Genomic DNA, 16,175 nt, shown 5'->3' with positions numbered 1-16,175 from the left:
CACATCCTACAAGAGAGTCAGCGCGATGCTGACGTCAAAAGCTTCTCCTCTCTCTCTTTCTCTCTCTCTCGCTCTTGCGAGGGCACTGTTCTGTCTGTTGCTATTTTAGGCTCTCATCAGCACTGGTTGGAAGGTTGGGTCGCTGTTCTTCACAGAATTTATTTTCTTTTTAATTCCCCATAGTCACATCAGAATAATCTGTAGTAAGGATAGAGTGAAGCATATGCTGGAAATACACACAACGCATGTAGAACTATATTACTTTTTCTGAGGCTTGTAAACCAGTTGAAATTGAGGAAGTGTCCCAGCAGAGCAGCAGAGTTTCGTTTAAACAAGGCACTGAAATCAAGGAATGTAGTGATTGTGATTTTAAGTTCAACCTTAAATCCAATTATTTAAACAGGAGCAGGACAGAAAAATTGGAGTCACTACATCCATTTCTCATCAAATCAGTGTAAAGAACCTCTTGGAGGCCTATATCAGTTTAAGGGCTCTTCTTGGAAGTTGTATGCATGTACATCTAAGCCACAGAAAATGGTTCTCTAAAGAACCATTAAAATCCATTACAATGTCAACGGGAAGCAAAATTAAAGGAACCAAATATGGTTCTTTAATATAAGAAATGCACTGATTGTGGAGCTGCTGACCAATGCTGATGTCCAATATTCAATATTGAAGAATATTAATTAACATATCTGCCCATTCTGATAAATAAAAGTTTATTAAATGTGGAAATTGGCACTGCCTCTACCTGAGTCAGTATAACAGATAAATAGAACAGCTGTTTCTATAGGGCTACAAAAGGTTATCCTAAACTCTTTGGGACCACTGGTGGGTCCTGATTTTTTCTCCTATTGTTAGGATTTAAGAACAACTCCAACAGTTTGCATTGCTTTGCATGTACAGTGGGGAAAAAGTATTTAGTCAGTCACCAATTGTGCAAGTTCTTCCACTTAAAAAGATGAGAGGCCTGTAATTGACATTATAGGTAGACCTCAACTATGAGAGACAAAATGAGAAAAAAAATTCAGAAAATTGTCCTATTTTTAAAGAATTTATTTGCAAATAATGGTGGAAAATAAATAAATATTTGGTCAATAAGAAAAGTTCATCTCAATACTTTGTTATATATCCTTTGTTGGCAATGACAGAGGTCAAACGTTTTCTGCAAGTCTTCACAAGGTTGGCACACAGCGTTGCTGGCATGTTGGCCCATTCCTCCATGCAGATCTCTTCTAGAGCAGTGATGTTTTGGGGCTGTCGGCGGGCAACACAGACTTTCAACTCCCTCCAAAGGTTTTCTATGGGGTTGAGATCTGGAGACTGGCTAGGCCACTCCAGGACCTTGAAATGCTTCTTACGAAGCCACTCCTTTGTTGCCCTGGCAGTGTGCTTGGGATCATTGTCATGCTGAAAGACCCAGCCATGTCTCATCTTCAATGCCCTTGCTGATGGAAGGAGGTTTGCACTCAAAATCTCACAATACATGGCCCCATTCATTCTTTCATGTGCACAGACCAGTCGTCCTAGTCCCTTTGCAGAGAAACAGCCCCAAAGCATGATGTTGCCACCCCCATGCTTCACAGTTGGTATGGTGTTCTTTGGATGCAACTCAGCATTCACTCTCTTCCAAACACAACGAGTTGTGTTTGTACCAAACAGTTCCACTTTGGTTTCATCTGACCATAAGACATTCTCCCAATACTCTTCCGGAACATCCAAATGCTCTCTAGCAAACTTCAGACGCGCCCGGATATGTACTGGCTTAAGCAGGGGAACACGTCTGGCACTGCAAGATCTGAGTCCCTGGCGGCGTAGTGTGTTACTGACGGTAGCCTTTGTAACGTTGGTCCCAGCTTTCTGCAGGTCATTCACTAGGTCCCCCCGTGTGTTTCTCGGATTTTTGCTCACCGTTCTTGTGATCATTTTGACCCCACGGGCTGAGATCCTGCGTGGAGCCCCTGATCGAGGAAGATTAGCAGTGGTCTTGTAGGTCTCCCATTTTCTGATTATTGCTTCCACAGTTGATTTCCTCACACCAAGCTGCTTGCCTATTGCAGATTCAGTCTTCCCAGCCTGGTGCAAGTCTACAGTTTTGTTTCTGGTGTCCTTCGACAGCTCTTTGGTCTTCACCATAGTGGAGTTTGGAGTGTGACTGTTTGAGGTTGTGGGCAGGTGTCTTTTATACTGTTAACGAGTTCAAACAGGTGCCATTAATACAGGTAATGAGTGGAGGACAGAGAAGCCTCTTAAAGAAGAAGGTACAGGTCTGTGACAGCCAGAAATCTTGCTTGTTTGTAGGTGACCAAATACTTATTTTCCACCATTATTTGCAAATAAATTCTTTAAAAATCAGACAACAGATTTTTTTTTTTTCATTTTGTCTCCCATAGTTGAGGTCTACCTATGATGTCAATTACAGGCCTCATTAACATTTTTTTAAGTGGGAGAACTTGCACAATTGGTGACTAAATACTTTTTTTCCCCACTGTATGTATGTAGTCACGGAGCATAAGGGGTTCAATTAGTAGGTACTTTTAAATCCGCATCAGAATATAATATGAAATGGTGGACAAATCTAAACAAGCCTGTTGAAGCTGATTCAGCTCCAATATAATGTGCAGCCCTACGTCTAGGGCTTTTTTGGCTCCCTGTAAAGACTATACTGGCAATACCCTGGATATACTAGCGGGGGGAAAATGACATAACTTTATCACATTATAACAATATCATATCTTCACATTGTGATGTCCATTGCCCCTACAGTGGCTCAGGGCTTAACCACACAAATGAACAGAATCATTTCTTTTGTGGCTGCTCAAACTCTTGCATTATAAAACTAATTACCTGCACCACAAGAAAGCCGACTGCAGGCAAATTCCATTAAGTGGAAATCAATTCAAGTTTGAATGTTATTAATTCACTCTGATGTCGAATGAAAATGCTTCATAAAGGAGAGCGATTTGTTTCAGGCTGGGACAATTTTAGTGCCCAGCTGGTTACAGAAGCACAGGCAGCCTTCACGCACTAGTTCATTTGGTCCGCTCTGGTTATGTTGGCATGCGCCGGTCTGTGGAGCTTTTCAACTGGTTTTTCAGGCTCATCTGGGTCACGTTACTTTACTGTATGAGGGGCATGTTTATGTGCATGCTTCAATCCTGGTGTTCTTCTCAGCGAGTGTGAGAATGCAGAACTGCAGAAACTTTCACTGGCGGCCGGCTGAGTGTATGGATCACAGGTATCTACGCATAATGAGTCTATAATGAGCTCTGCTCTCCTCCCTAATCAACAGCTGGGTCCATTTTCCACCTCATCAGCTCTTAGTTTTAATCATATTCTCACATGCTTGCCAGCACTTAATCATGGACGTGGAAAGGTAATCATAAACTGACTTCAAATTCCATTCACCTTCGACATGGAAGGAAAGGTTAGTGATGCAGTGAAAAAAATAGCATTACGATAGTTGATGACATTTTTACGATAAACTGTACCTTCCAGTTTTCTAAAGATCTATAAGATACATCTTAAAAAAAGTCATAATAATGCAGCATTAAAAAAAACACTATAAAAGTTTGTACACACTAAATCCAGTATTTTTGAGGTTGAGGTGGTTTTGTTAATTAAAAACAGTAATAATTCCAGCAATAATTCCCATAAGACACTTTCTCAACCTCTTTTTGAGAAAGGCCGATTTCCCAAAAAGGGATCAAGCCTAGTCTTGGACTACAAAGCATTCTGAATGGTATTTCTCTCCTGAAAGCACAAATGTAGTCTAGGACTAGGCTTATCTCCTTCTGGAAAACCAGCCCTTGATCTATTCGAATTAAGCATGCTGTTTTGGTCTCTGTGACTTTAAAACTGATAGAAAGTACCAGTCACAAGTTTGGACACACCTGGTTGAATGTGTGCTGATCATCTTAAACATTTGATCCACCTGCTAGGGTGACCATATTTTTGTTTTTGAGAGGACGCTGAGGACACACAGGTATCCACCATCCACCATAGTATATAGTGTTGTGAATGAGGCCTAAGTTGTAGGACTGTGGCAATGTGTGTGTGTGTGTGAGGGTGGAAATACCTCTCAAACCATGCAGCTACAGTATATTAATTAATTAATTAATACACATTTACTCATTTAGCAAGACTAATAAATAACCTTATTAGCCTATATGACCAAATAATCTCCTTTCAGTTCAATTTGAATGTAGGCCTGTTTGAAAAATCCACAATGCATATGTAGAACTGCTCAATTGTTGAGTGTGGTTTTGATGGACATTATATTGTCCTCCAATGTAATGTGAAATGGAAAGGGAGGAGCTACTCAGGTCTGGAAAAATCAGAAAAAATGGCAGACACTGATGCAAGAGAATTGGTGACGGCAGCACGTGAACTGCTTACCATGAAGTCTGTTGGTATAACAACACTTCATCACTCCTGCTAGTATTAAATGGATTAGTATGTTAATGTTGTGTATTAACCTGCCAAACCCGCACTATTAAGTTTAGTATATAAGCTACATACCTGACAGTTTTAGTGTGTTGTACGCAATTAAGACACACTCAGTGTTTCCATCAGTGGTCTCCAACCCTCTCCCTGGAGAGCTACCTTTCTGCAGGTTTCATCTCCAACCCAAATCTAACACACCGCAGCCAATCAAGATCTGCAGACAGTAATTAGTAGGATCAGGTGGGGTGCCTTAGGGTTGGACCAGAAGTCTGTGGGAACGTAGCTCTCCAGGAGCGAGTTTGAAGACCACTGGTTTTACATACAACCTAAATCAAAACTTATTTTCAATAAACGTGATTTTATGTGACATGGGCCACTTAAATATAGATATATGGACAATATGTTCAGAAAAACATACTGTGATTTAGTTTATAACAATAAAATAGTGTCATGTTGCTCAGTCCAAGACATAAAAATACAATACTTATTGTGTTATGATTTTTTCAAACAGAAACATCAATACAGTAGATGGGTTATATAAAGAAAAGGTCAGACCTTGGTATGAATTGCTGTCCAGTCCTCACTCTGTGTTACCAGAAGTTAAGCTAAAGAGCAAGCAACTAGTCCAAGCAACTGCAACAGTCTTTAAACTGAGAATGTCCAAAAGTGGTTTATGTTGGCTTAACTAACTAACACTCATGTATTTTAAAGCCCACAACCAACAGGATATACTAGTAATTGTTTAAGGCCTGGCCTGTGATGGTGGTAGAAACATGCATGCAGTGTCCCTGCAAAACATCTAAACCTGTCCCTTCCTCATCACATATTCAATGCTTTTAATCCATCAAACTACACAATTTCTCAATAAAACAATCTGTCAAAACTGAAATTATTCTTTTGTAAATGAAGCAGGCTCACATGACCCAGGGGAAACATCTGGTGCCACTGAATCATCGGCCAGGAACACATCGCATTCCCATGTCAAATCGCACAGCTGATGCTCATCACAGCCCCATCCTCTATAGTTCAGAGCAGATTTAATATCTCACTATTTTTTTAGATATCTCATTTTCAATGACATGGACGTTTGCAGTAATAAGGTTAGTGTCTTTACACTACAGTCAGAATGTAAAATGCTACCATCACCACTTCTGCTGTAAACATATCGCAGCCTCAGTTTTAAGACTACCAAAATCCCTGTTCTAATGACACACTGTATCTTGAAGGTGGGAGGAATATCTGAAAGACTACAGCAGCTTAAAGGTGGATTTTTCAGGGCTGACAGTTTGAAATGTGAGGAGGAGGGCAACACCAGGGTAACTGGTGTCCAGTTTGTGCTGAATAAAGAGAGATTCACTGTTTTCTTTTCAATCTGCGTTGTTACAAATAGAAGATTAATATCATAAATACACATAATAACACATATTGCACATGCATGGTTATTAATACTGATTTTGTGGTAGGAGGGGGTAGCTAAGGTGCTAATAGGCAATATAAAACTATAATTCAAATTATAAGCAAATCAGGGCATAGACTCTTTTTTTTCAGAATTGTAACATTAGGAAATGCCTGGAGGTCAGTGAGTGTTTTGGGTACATGAACATTGTGCATTAAAAAAAAGCCTGTCATCAAATCAGATTTTCCTTACTTTCAAAAAAATCAGGGCTAAGTGTGAAAACTTTATTAAAGTTTCAAATGGTGCTGTTCACTCTACATATGGAAACAAAAATCTTGCAAAAAAACCTTTGTAATATCATGAAGACCAGTAAATATATATTATATACCTCATCTCACCATCTATACATCATATGACCGTTTAGTCGCACCCGTTTAAGCCTATACAGTTTTTGAATGAGGCACAAAGCAGGGCCAATCAGAACAGAGATCATTTGCACAGATGTCTCGTAAAGAGGCCTTAAGGCTTAAAACTAATGTTAAATATGCCATTAGTCATGAAGTGCAATTTTCTGCATCTGTTAGCCTCACTGGTCTGATAGAATTCATGACTGTGTTTTCTTTCATCAGTGTTCTCTCACTACAACACCCAGCATGCTTTATGCTAACACATCAATCACTGGGAGTTGAAGAGCCAGTTTCATTCAATAGACAAAGAGGGGTTGGAAAATGTTTTTAAATTTTCCAAATGAATGTTCAATAAAACACTAGTAAAATATAAGATATGGACCCTTTAAAGTTGTGTGCTCCACAACGTTTCACTCGGGTGCTAGACAGGCTTGTCTGGTAGCCCCCTCTAGTGGATCAGATTACACATCATATACTGCACCTGTCTGGAATAGCCAAGATCAGGGGTCACCAATCTTGTCCACAAAGAGAGTGCTGGTGTGGCTTCTGATTTCAATCCACCAAACTCACCTGATTTCACTGGTTTTGTTGTTGGCCTCAGTCTTTAAATGCCTAGTTGAGGTGAGTTTCTGCTTGGCTGGAAGGAAAGCCTGTATGAAAAGAACCAACCCTTTGTGGAAAAGATTAATGACCCATGGCCTAGATCATTGAAAACATGCAGAAACATTCTTTCAGCACCAGGAAACACATTCCTAAGAATTCACTGTATATACTTCCCCCAAAATACTCCATTCTTAAGCCAGTGTCAATGCATATGCAGCTTAGGCATACGACCAAAAACTCACTGCCAGTGAGAGAGCAACCAACTGGAAGCTCTGTGCCGCAAAGGCACTATAATAGAGTCAGTCCATGTGTTGAAAATCTCCATCTTTATCTTATTTCTTACACAGAATGAATTTAGAAAGGCTGATATGATTACAGTGTAATAAACCCCAGTTCAGCTGACAGTCAAAGGGGGCTATCATCCCCTCATTTGCACACCATCAGAACGGCTAAAATGCCACAATATTCAATAATATTGGTGATAGCTCGGAGCCTCTCTCTGTAAATGGCATGCAGCCCTGGCTATGTGCTCAAGCATGCATACAAAAGCAGACAATTCCCAATTCCCTCTCTCTCTCTCACACACACACACACACACACACACACACACACACACGAGAGAGAGAGACCATGTAGGATATTGTTGTTCCTTACCCACCGGCTTGTGGTTGAAGAAGACAAAATGCCCTACAAAGGCTTGTGCTCAAAGGTGCCAAAGAGAGCATTAATTTGGTTGTTCGGGTTGCCCTTTGATGTAAAAGTATTAAAAGTGTGACCCTGTTATTTTGCCTGTTATTCTGTTCTTATTGGCGGGTTACCGCTCACAGCTGCATAGCACAGCATAGCAAAGCCCAGCACTTTTTTTTAACATCCTTTACCAAATAGTTTTGATGTTCTCTCTGCAGCCAGTCAGCACAGTGTGCGGTTCGCTAGCCACAGCTGAAGACACTGTGGCAGACTTTAGTAGAGTTAGCTTTTAACCTAGCACCCACTCGCTTCAACCGCACCCTCACAACGTGAAATTACCCGTGGCAATGAGGCCTTCTCTGTGTCCTGTCTCATTTGGTTGACTTGCTTCCATACTCTCCTGAAGTAGCTGCTGAATTTTGCTAGTGGGCTGGGTGTATTTAATATGTAGGGGCATACATTTCAGAAGGTTTTAGGGCTCTGTTTTGGTAATGCTAGATTTTCTTTTTATTAACCACTCAGAGCTAGACAGCAAAAGTGTGTGTATCTCAGTTTATCATAACCAATGATGGATCCTCCAAGCTCTCGAAACATTGGCTGTGTGTTTGTGTTCTGAAGCACGAGATCACATCCACTCTGTACAGTGTGAGTCAGGGCAAATGGGCCACTGTAACTACCTGAGTGTCTCACGCTGTGCCCCAGTTCGGAAGTCATGCATGTGAAGGCATTCCCGCTGCTCGGTTACACATTTTGCTTAGTGAGGATTTTTAGGTTAGAGGGGCACCACTGCAGCAGGGGCGGATTAGGGGGATTAGAACAGAACTCGCATCAGAAAAAACACAGATTAGATTTTGCCTAGGTTGAAGTTGAGATACTCAATAATCATTTAACGTCACATCATGTCTAATTAAAAGACACACACCAGGTTGCCAGTTTATTATGTTCTATAGATGTAGGTTTATAGTTATTGACTGCAGCCCATCTGGCGTCGCACAATTTATCAACCACCCTTTACTTCATCCTTTCATGTAAAAGAATCTGCTTAGGACCACCACTGGCTAACTATTACTTTGGTGATCTTTCTCACCACAAACAGGGACACTTTAATGTGTGTGGCTCTGGCTGAAGGCAAGCTTTATCCTCTACTCAGTTGAACCTAGACTTGCTACCTAATGGACTACCACTATCCCCATAGCTGGAGCACAATCAAAACCAGTTGCAAAATCCAATCACATGTGGACACATGGAAAATGCAAGTGTAACACAGATGTCTACTTGTATCCGTATTACCCGAGAGAGGTGTAAATCCCAATTGTGGACAGGGCAATAATGGCTGCTATACTGAAGACTTTAAACCCTTTGAGATTGAGTCCAGAACTAACGCTGATTCAAACAGATGTTGTGCATTTTCTGCACCATTAACATTTAGTCCCAGTTGAAATGGCTGTCAGATATTTTTGCGTGTGCTGTGGAATGAAGTCGGAAAATGTCAGTGCTAACTGAAAGACAAAGGATGGCATGGCAGTTGTTGCTTTTTTAAGACTAAGCAAAGATGACAAGTCAAACCAGAGATCAACAGCTTGCACAGACCGGGTGTCATAACATGTCAGCATCATTCAAATGCAGCCCAGTTAAGAGCGGCTGGACGGTAAAGGAAACACAAAGTGGAAGTAAATTGGATGCAGTGTCCCAGCTTTCTCTTTTTTAAAGGTAATCTTACTCACAATTGGTGTAATCTACTGGTAGACATCATCTCAGCATGAATAACAGATCAGAAACACAGCACTGCATATTCTCTTGAGACAGATACAGTAAAATATTCGCTATCAAATTATGGGCCAAACACTCTGTATGTACAAAACAATTGTGTTGGATTAGATGCTTCAAGCCCAAACCACATCCAGTCCTTTAACTTATGGACATGGCTTGTGCGCTCATTTCCTTATGTTTAGCAGGCTGAGTGTGAGTCTCCACAAGGGGGAGTTAATGGTACTTACACAGCTTTCAGTTTTTCACATTAATGATCACATGCCTTTGCTTACCATTGTGCTAGAGGTGCTGGCAGACATCATGCAGAATACACACACACACACACAGTGGCCACATTGGAGGGTTTTTGAGCATGAACCACATTTTTAAGGCCATGCCACAGCATCTCACAGATAGCCAGACATTCTCCTTCAGGATTTTTTGGTAGACAGTAGAATTCATGGTTCCATTTACCACATTTACCAAGTCATCCAGTCCCTGAAGTAGCAAAACAGCCCCAGAACATGACACTACCACCACCATATTTTACTGTTGGTATGATGTTCCTTTTCTGAAACGCTGTGTCACTTTTACACCAGATGTAATGGGATATACACCTTCCAAAAAGCTCACCTTTTGTCTAGTCAGTACACAAGTCATGAGTATTTCAGTCCAGAGTATTTTCCCAAAGGTCTTGGGGATCACCAAGATGTTTCCTGGCAAAACTGAGACGAGCCTTTATGTTTTTTGTTTGGCTCAGCAGTGGTTTTTGTCTCGAAACTCTGCCATGCAGGCATTTTTGCCCAATCTCTTTCTTATGGTGGAGACATGAACACTGACCTTAACTGAGACAAGTCACTTTTTCACACAGGGCCATGCAGGTATGGATTTTTTCCTAAATAATAGAAAATCTTGTGTTTACTTGTGTTATGTTTGTGAAATATTTAAGTTAGTTGCTTTAAAACATTTAAGTGTGCCAAACATGCAAAAAATTAGATATCAGGAAGGGGGCAAACATTTTTTCACACCACTATATATAAATAAATTGTACAAATAGAAAAAAACTGGATCATCCCTAAAAACAATTATTTCACAGTCTCCTCTTTATAGTACAATATATATTAAAATTTTCAATTAATTTATATATTTTGAGAAAAATGTCATTTAATATGCAATTTAATGTGTATTTTTGTTATAAAAAAAGGTTCTGGTTCTGTTAACAGAACTTGATCGTTGATCAACTTTATTTCTATCTGCCACAAGGAGAATATGATTGACTACTGAAGTCAGCAATTTTCCATTGACTTTTATAATAAACATGTTTAAAGTCTCTGGGTTCTTTGTTCCTCTCTATGTAAAGGGAAATTAGTCAAAAATGCTGAACATAGTTACTGACGCTACGACCCAGATGTAGCAGATGGAGAAGAGGGTGAACAATCCTAAAGTCTTCTTCTACCCGGTCATCAGTTGTCTCCTGCCCTCAAACAGTAACACACTGGCAGCCATGGCAGAATTCAGACTGTCCACTCCTTGCACCATGGGGATCAATAATCTCCGCCCTCCTGTCTCATCAGCCAATTGCAAGGCTTCCTGGCTTAGACCGTGAGTCTCTCCACCAATCACAATGGCTGTGTGGTTACCAGCCCAACTTTTATGATAAGGCAGGGTCTGTAAATCCAGCTTTGTCTGCATACATCTATCCTCCTCGTAGTCTCCACCATCACTAAAACCAGCATCATAAGCTTCACCATCTTCGTAACTCATTTTCTTAGAGATATGGTGACCACTGACCCATCCATAGTCCCCTGCTTTTTTCTGTGGCTGAGGTTTTGCTGGGAATTCAGCCTCCCTTGTACTGTCTCTACAGTTGTCAGCCACATGGACAGTCGTGGCAGCAGGAAGGTGCTTGTGGATATCGGTCCAGGTGAGGCTGGAGATTATGGGTAGGCGAAAGTGGGCGCCCATGGCAGCTCGAACAACTTTAGGCTCCCAGATATCGACACAACCTGAGAAAAAAAATTATGATTAAAAATGAAAACATTAAATAATGACTTCAGAAAAAAAGAAAATAGGGATCAGTTTCAGCTACATACATAACTTAGACAGTGGCATGCAAAATGTTTGGGCAGCCCTGGTCAAAATATCGGTTTCAGTAATTGGTAGATGATGAACTGATCTTCAAAAGGCCTAATGTTAAAGATGAAACTTTCTTTTCAATGTTTTAAGCTAAATTAGTTGTTTTTGTTTGGTACAATTTAAGACTGAAAAACGGAAATGAGGAAGATTTGATCTCTCAATGTTTATCAAGGTTTCAGACCTAAATAAGCTTGTTAGCGCTTTAGCTTGTACACAAGAAATGTTAGGAAAGGGCAAGTGATGCAAGGTTCAAAGCTTTAAATATACCCTTGCCCCTTTAATCCTTGAAATGTAAGCTAAAGTGTGTTTAGAGAGAATTGAGTGCAGAATTTAATAAAAGTAGACCCTGTCCAAGTGTTGACATAGGGTGGATCGATCCTGCTGGCTTGTGATGCAGCCAGTGGCATGGAGGAAAGCTTCTATACCAAGATAATGATCTTAAACACACCTCAGAACACAATGTATTATCTCAAGAGGCGCCACATTCCCTGAGCTAAACACCATCAAATCAAAATCCACAACCCAAGTGAAAGGTAAGCAAAAGGGCATCATCGCAGTAACCGTATTTATCCAGTGTGGTTACCTTTAGTGAGTAGAATGCTGTGGCATCCAGCAGCAGCTGCGCAGCGAAAAGATGTTCCCAGGTTTCCAGGGTCCCGCATATTATCACAGATAAGGGTCAATGGCAGTGCCTTCCCATACTTCTCCTGAGGAAACTGCATTTGGGACACCTCTGGACGTTTGAACACAGCTGCAAATATAAATAACAGACCAATTCACCTTTTTAGCTGCTAGAGCTGCTGCAGAGTGCATGAAAATGTTAAGCCTATTCCCTGCTCTTGTTTCCTTAGGATTTCTAGCAAGTCACAAAAATCACAGACCGTGACATGGCGGGATTATAGCCGTTGCACATAGTTCCAGCAACTCCTCAGACCTTTCGCCATGCCCATAGCCAAACTTTACTGCATCCAGATACTGTAAAACCTTTGACATGTCAAGCTTAATTCCTTAATGTCCAAGCTTAAGCTTCAGTCAAGACCGTACATGGTGAAACAGAGTGACTGAGAGGCCCCTTCCAGCTGATAGTCAAGGCTCAGTAAACTTAGCTCTTACTTTCATGCCCTATACTCTGGGTAACAGAGACCAACTGCCAAACTGCACATGAAAAAGACGATTTACTAGCCAAGCAATTTGCATCGGCAGTATCTCACAGTAACTATGTTTAAAAGCAAGGTAATGTTTGACATACATTCCAAACTGTTCTAAGTCTAAGTACAACATGATCTTGTAAATATCACAGTTCTGGGACATGGGAATGAGGGTACTGAGGGGGCTGTGGCATTAATAGCAATGCACTCTATAAGTTAGCACTGCATGTTTAGTACAACAAGAGGAATCACTTCCCTCAACCACTTGGGGAGCACGTCACTAAAACACAAGCAAGATTAGAGTCCAGATTCAGAGTGTGCAAGAAGAGTCGTAGGCAACTTCTGTGCACCAAAGTAGCTTAACAGCACTGTGGGGTTTTTTTAATCCTAAAAACTGCCTACTAACGTAATTACTGTAGGTCACAGAGTATGTAGGATGTGAATTACTGGTTAATGAGTGTACTGTTGTCTTATGTCACAGTATAGCAAATTATCCAAAAGCATACTGCATGGCATTACTGATGACATCATGTATAATCAACGCTTTTATACTTTTTTGACATCATTTGAATCTGGCCGTTGTTCTTTACATTGTCTCAAAAACTCAGGATGAATGGACCAATAGAAATTATCTACTCCCACTGTTCAGACTATTCAACACTGACATAGACACAACATGTGTGAGACAAGTTAAGACAACCTTTATGTTGAAATGCATGTATTAAGGGGTATATATGAACAAGTCATGTTTTGATTTCAACATATATAAACAGACTTGACAATATATGCAGAATGTTGTAACCAGATTAGGGTGGTCATGATATGGGGCTTTAATGCTTATTTAATAAAGGCAATGAGTTTTAACAGAATTATTAAGACACTCTCTCTGAATGTTTACATTGTTCTATGCCTGGTTACATTGTTCTTCTTTATGATTGAGAAAATGCTTACAAACCATAAAGAACCTTTTGGTACTACAAAAAAAAAATTCTTGTTTACCCTGGGTCTGGCTAAAACTGGCTCCAGATGTTTACTCAATTTGGCCACACTTTAATTCATGTTTCTTGCTCCTGGGCTCCCCCTACAGTCAGGAAGTGTCATTTACAGTTTAAGCCACCACTAAAGGACACACATATCCAGATGAGCTAAGAGATACAGACCAGTCAATGAAAGTGAAAGAAGCATGTGGACTGATGTGGCAAATATTAAAAAGTAATTTTACAGGTTTTTACATAAATATGACTTGTGATATGCAGCATCAAGGGCACAGAATCGGGTAGGGACTGCAGTGGCATTTCCATACCAATATCCAGCGACTACTGAATTGACCCTAGCAATATTTAAATAAAAAATTAAAATACAATGATCAGTTAGTGTCTAGTCAATGTATTTGGACTGCCTTTGCATATTCTTGCTAATGCATGAGAGACTGTGATTGTAGGACGTGCCAAAGCTCTGTCACCTAGATGTGCTCATAGGCTGAGTGAGTGACACCTTCCAGCAATTGTTTGCTCAGAAATCCCAACCTAAAGTTGAGGTCTGGAGTTGATCATAAATGCAAAAAGCTTCAGCTTCCAGGGTGTCTCCGTGGGTCGCTTTTATATCCTCACCAATGTCAAAAAATCAAACCTGTGCCCTTGAACAGCATCAAGCAGTTCTCATGAACTTTGTCCTCCCTGCTTCTACAAAATTACATAGTGTTGCAACTGTCCATATTACAGGCCCTATTTTCCTCCCCAATTTGGCCAATTTGGCCTCGGCTGTCGATGGACAGCAGCATCACTGGGATTCGAACCAATGATCCGAAGCTATTGTTATTGTTATTATTGTTAGTTATTTTAAGGTAAATGCTACATAATGTTGCTTTAAGCAGTAATAAACTGAATACAGCTGTTTTATGTCTGTATTCCTACTGTATTCCTACTTCCCCTAAAACTGTATTACATTCTGGTAAATTTTGGGCAACTCTAAACTGGGGCATTTGAGGTTTCAGTAGAATTGCATCTGGCACTGTGTCGATATGTGGTAGGAGAAAAGGTGATCCTGATTCATGGCTTCTAAAGAGGGGGTCACTCCTTACCTATAAGATCCTGAGTTGTGTCAAGATCAGGCCAGATTCTGACGTCCTCCAGGTTGACTTTGATTAAGCTGGCTTGTGCGAGTTTGTCCAGGGGAAGCGTCTTAAGTCTCTTCCCAGTACTGAAGAAGACTGTCTGTGGGGAAACTCCAGCATGGAGCGCGTCAGTGATGAGACGCCTCCCTTCCAGGAGAATCTTGCCTTGTTGCTCACGGAGCTTCTTTGAGCGAGCCAAGCTAACCAAACGTCTGCAAACATGGATTTGAAACTGAGTGTTGAAGATGTTAAAGATACTGAAGACCCCCGCCCCCCTCTCCCTCTACACACACACATTAAAATCAGTACATGGCCTCACTCATGCTTGTGTGGCTAAATGCAATCAAAACCTCATAGCAATGTACCAACATCTAGAGCAAAGTGTTCTCAGAGCAGAAGAGGCTGTGGGGGACAAACCCTCTACAAATCTCACTGGTTTCAGAGTAAATGTTGGAGAAGCAGGTGTTTACACACTGGGACAGGTAATGGTCTACACAGGAGGACAAATGGCCTGTGGCCTTTTTTTTAGTAAGTAATGGCTACAGCTTCTTCAGGTCTGACATATAATTCCTCTAAACAGTTTACAGCTCACCAAGTCCAGTCCAAATACTCACGACAGACTCTTGTCCCCCGGCTCGGCGTTTTCATACCGCAAGTCACTGACTGGGCTTAATTCTGAAAGCCTGGAAGTAAACGTGGCTTCTTTGCTCGCCGTTTCCCGGGGACTCGGGTCTGAACCCTGTAGAGGTGGAGCCCCGACCTCGCCCCCATGTTTCTGACCTACACTTCTTTCAGCCTCCGTCACTGGCGCTGCATTCGCGCCCTCAACCTGCACGTCTCTTACGTCTGAGCACTGCGGCCTGCGTCTCACATATCTACTGATTCTGACTGTCCATGTTGGTTCAAGTATAGTACACATGCCTCCAGCGTACCGCATGAGCGTCGCCATGTTTACAGTTGGAACCGGGCTGTGTTCCAATATACGTTACTGTTCGCTACCTAGACTGCTTAGCGCGAGTGCGTAGAATTCTGGTGTGTATCATGTTAACCTGTAAGCCTGAAGGTTCGTGCTTGGACGGCAGCAAAATGTGCTAATCTAGGATTGACTTGTCGGACCAAGGATGTTTTTTATTTTCTCGAGTGAAATGACTTGCAAGAAAAATAGAGAGATCTTGTGAATGCAGCTGTACTAGATGAAGTGACACTGGCTGGCCACACTAGAGGCCGGAAGTCTTGGAATGCACTTTCTAGTGTGCGTACTGATGCTAATCGGAACACCGCCACGAAGCGGCGAAACGGTGACGCAATACCATCAATATCCGCCTTAGAAATAGTCACTGCTGACCCTTCCGTGCACCAGCAGCCATCTACTGTTTAATGCCACTGAAAAGCATAGCATTATATACATATAGGTTATAGTAACTGTTTAGTTTCAAATAAAAAAAGTAATTTTATAAAAAATTAAAATAGAAAAATTGTATATAACCATA

The 16,175-nt window shown here is 41.1% G+C and overlaps 1 protein-coding gene across 1 annotated transcript; it reads right to left on the bottom strand.

Moving 5' to 3' along the window:
* Positions 1-10,452: 10,452 nt before the first annotated feature.
* On the bottom strand, positions 10,453-15,635 carry mrm3b (mitochondrial rRNA methyltransferase 3b). Its single transcript, XM_072662051.1, has 4 exons — positions 15,300-15,635; positions 14,653-14,897; positions 12,008-12,175; positions 10,453-11,294 (listed from the first exon to the last, which is right to left on the bottom strand). Exons 1-4 carry the CDS (start codon positions 15,632-15,634, stop codon positions 10,741-10,743), a joined length of 1,302 nt encoding a protein of 433 aa, XP_072518152.1. The 5' UTR covers position 15,635; the 3' UTR covers positions 10,453-10,740.
* Positions 15,636-16,175: the final 540 nt, after the last annotated feature.

This window comes from Salminus brasiliensis, chromosome 18, assembly GCF_030463535.1.
Source record: "Salminus brasiliensis chromosome 18, fSalBra1.hap2, whole genome shotgun sequence".
Taxonomy (NCBI): domain Eukaryota; kingdom Metazoa; phylum Chordata; class Actinopteri; order Characiformes; family Bryconidae; genus Salminus; species Salminus brasiliensis.
The sequence above is the reverse complement of the archived record's forward strand: the minus strand, read 5'-3'. Positions and strand labels throughout refer to the sequence as shown.

Excerpts from the sequence above, each read along its gene's own strand:
- mrm3b (XM_072662051.1), bottom strand. The coding sequence starts at position 15,634 with ATGGCGACGCTCATGCGGTACGCTGGAGGCATGTGTACTATACTTGAA. Across the intron at positions 14,898-15,299 it reads CCGGGGGACAAGAGTCTGTC|ACGTTTGGTTAGCTTGGCTC; the intron begins GTGAGTATTTGG and ends CCATGTTTGCAG. Across the intron at positions 12,176-14,652 it reads CACAACTCAGGATCTTATAG|CTGTGTTCAAACGTCCAGAG; the intron begins GTAAGGAGTGAC and ends TTATATTTGCAG.